Source organism: Elephantulus edwardii, unplaced genomic scaffold (genome assembly GCF_000299155.1).
Source record: "Elephantulus edwardii isolate Elephantulus edwardi_28Jun2011 unplaced genomic scaffold, EleEdw1.0 scaffold00185, whole genome shotgun sequence".
In the NCBI taxonomy this organism is placed as follows: Eukaryota; Metazoa; Chordata; class Mammalia; order Macroscelidea; family Macroscelididae; genus Elephantulus; species Elephantulus edwardii.
The window spans coordinates 2,293,051-2,295,601 of record NW_006399935.1 but is presented as its reverse complement, the minus strand read 5'-3'; the positions used below and the strand labels follow the sequence as shown (position 1 = coordinate 2,295,601).

Here is a 2,551-nt window from a genome sequence, read left to right as displayed (position 1 = left end):
GACCCTCTATGAGATGGATTGATTCGGTGACTGGGGTAATCGGGATGGGTGTGTCAGAGGCAGTGCGGTTGGCGCAGGATAGAGCAGGGTTTAGGGCTATTGTGCATAGGGTCGCTATGAGCCGGAAACGACTCGACGGCACATAACAACAACAACAACAATGGAGATTATCTATCTATCTATCTATCTATCTATCTATCTATCTATCTATCTATCATCTATCTCCATCCATCTATCCATCCATCCATCCATCCATCCTTCCACCAGCACCCATCCAACTATCCATCTATATCCCCCCAATATCTGATTATTCAATGGGTTTTCAGAAGCAATAAATCAAAGAGCAGCTGTTGGATATGAACCATGTGCCTTTGGGTTGTCAGTGCAGCTCCTTCCCAGTTGGCCACCAGAGTTGGTTGGGAATTGCACTGTCAATCCGAAAGTACACAGTTGGAGAATCTGCCAGATGCTCTGTGAGACAAAGATGCTCAAATCTTTCCTGAGTGATTTACTGCCTCTGAAAATCGTCTCGAGTCAGCTGTGAGTTGATTCTAACTCAAGAGTGCAAGACAACAATGTATTACGTGAACGCATATGTTGGTATGTGCCATTGAGTTATAAGATGCAGGGGGAAAATGGGAGGTATCTTCCTATTTACAGCTTCAGAAACTCAACGAAAGGTTGGTTGTGACTTGATGCAAATAAATTATGTTTGATATTTACAAAAATAAAAAAGATATGAGTATCTCAACGAAGGGTTGGTTGTGACGATGCAAATAAATTATGTTTGATATTTACAAAAATAAAAAAGGTATGAATATCTTCCAAATAAACAAGAAATATATTATCAATAAAATGTTCCAAAAAAAGAGAGAAAATGGGACAGTTGACATCTAATAAATTTAAACTCATGGTGACTCCATTGGTGTCAGAAACAATTGTGACCCTTAGTCCTTTCTTTGACTTTGACTTTTCAGATGTAGACCACCAGGTCTTTCTTGGGGAGTACCTCTAAGTAGGTTTGAACCAGCACCCTTTTTCCTGACAGTGGAGTGTTTAACTATTGTATAGCTGAAGAACTCATTATGTAACTGAAAAGGGTGATTGTTTTTACTCATTTTATTTCCCAGAGTCATGATGTTTAAAGCATTTGCTCAGCTGTTCATCCTGGGCTGTTCTTGGGGTCTTGGCTATTTTATGGTTGAAGAAACAGGGAAGACAGCTGGGTTAATCATTGCTTACCTCTTCACCATCATCAATGTCCTGCAGGGGGTGGTGCTCTTTTTAGTACATTGTCTCCTTAATCACCAGGTAAGATGAATTCTTTTCTCTCTCAGTAGATAGTCTTTGCTTTAACAATTTAATTATTATTAAATCGCTACTCACATTCTTGTTCTTCGCTGACCTTTAATTTGTGTAATCTTGGGATGTTTCCCCCCCTCCAGTAACTAATTTTTTAATGGATTACTTTGTATTTTCTTTTAAAGATGAGGAGGTTTGGTTTTGATTTTTTTTTTTTTAAGATTTTTAGTGTGATTTGAGTGAAAGTTTACAAAGGGTATTATTTTTTTCCAATCAATCATTCATGAATGTTTAGTTTGATAACATTAATTACGAATACACACTATGTCTGAAGAAATTGATAGATAATGACCACTTCTTAGAATGTGTGAATGGAAGGTTAATGTGCACTGAATATTCTCATTAGACCTAGAGTATATTTATGTGTTTCTTTTTATTGCTTAGATTGTGGAAAGAGGTTTGGATGTGCTGTTTGGGGGTTTCATGTGCTCTTCAGCATAGCTTTTCAGTATCCTAACATAGCTCTTAAAAGTATAGCAACAATCAGAGTATGACTGGCTATGCTACACTAACAAATAGTCTGCGCCAGCTCATCATAAGGAGAGAATGTGAAAAAAATTCAAATTATCATAGATTTCAGACTTCCTGGTGTCACTGAGGATGGATGGCTCCCTGAAATCAATGTTAAGACTTAAAAGTTTATTTAAAGCAGATTAAAAAGTCTTCAATAGAGAATAACAATGCAAACAGTTTTTCACTATATTTGTGTTGAGCATTTTGCCAAGATGTGAGCAAATCGTCAAAAGCAATTTGAAATATTAGAGTAGAGGCCAGTGAGTTATGTTCATGGTGGTGAAATTTAGAAAACACAGCTGAGGATGTGACAGAATTGTACATATAATTTTTTTAATTCCTGTGTGTTTTCAACAAAACAATTCATAAAAGTAAGCAAACGGTTGTTGCCTTATCTCAGTGGTTTTCAAAAGTGCAGACTTATTTCTTGCAGAAGCTATACATCTGTGGCTTGTATATATTGTGCTTTTCTGTGATCTAAAATTGGGATGTGGGGCACAGTCCTGGTAGAGAATATTGGTGATCTCAGGGCCTAGGAAAAAGAAGTCCAGCAAAAAACAGGCTCATTCTCTTGGAATTTTCCCTTGCTGTTGTTGTTGTTGTTATGTGCCATCGAGTCACTTGTGACTCATAGCGACCCTATGCACAACAGCCCTAAACTCCGCTCTGTCCTGTC

At 37.6% G+C, this 2,551-nt stretch overlaps 1 protein-coding gene across 1 annotated transcript in view; it reads left to right on the top strand.

Annotated features, from left to right (window-relative positions):
• The window catches only part of LOC102843058 (EGF-like module-containing mucin-like hormone receptor-like 4-like), a 41,937-nt gene that overhangs the window by 37,806 nt on the left and 1,580 nt on the right, over positions 1-2,551 (top strand). Inside the window, exon 9 of the mRNA XM_006896413.1 lies at positions 1,131-1,311. Within this exon, the coding sequence (XP_006896475.1) occupies positions 1,131-1,311 (181 nt within the window). The remainder of the gene's footprint in view (positions 1-1,130; positions 1,312-2,551) is intronic.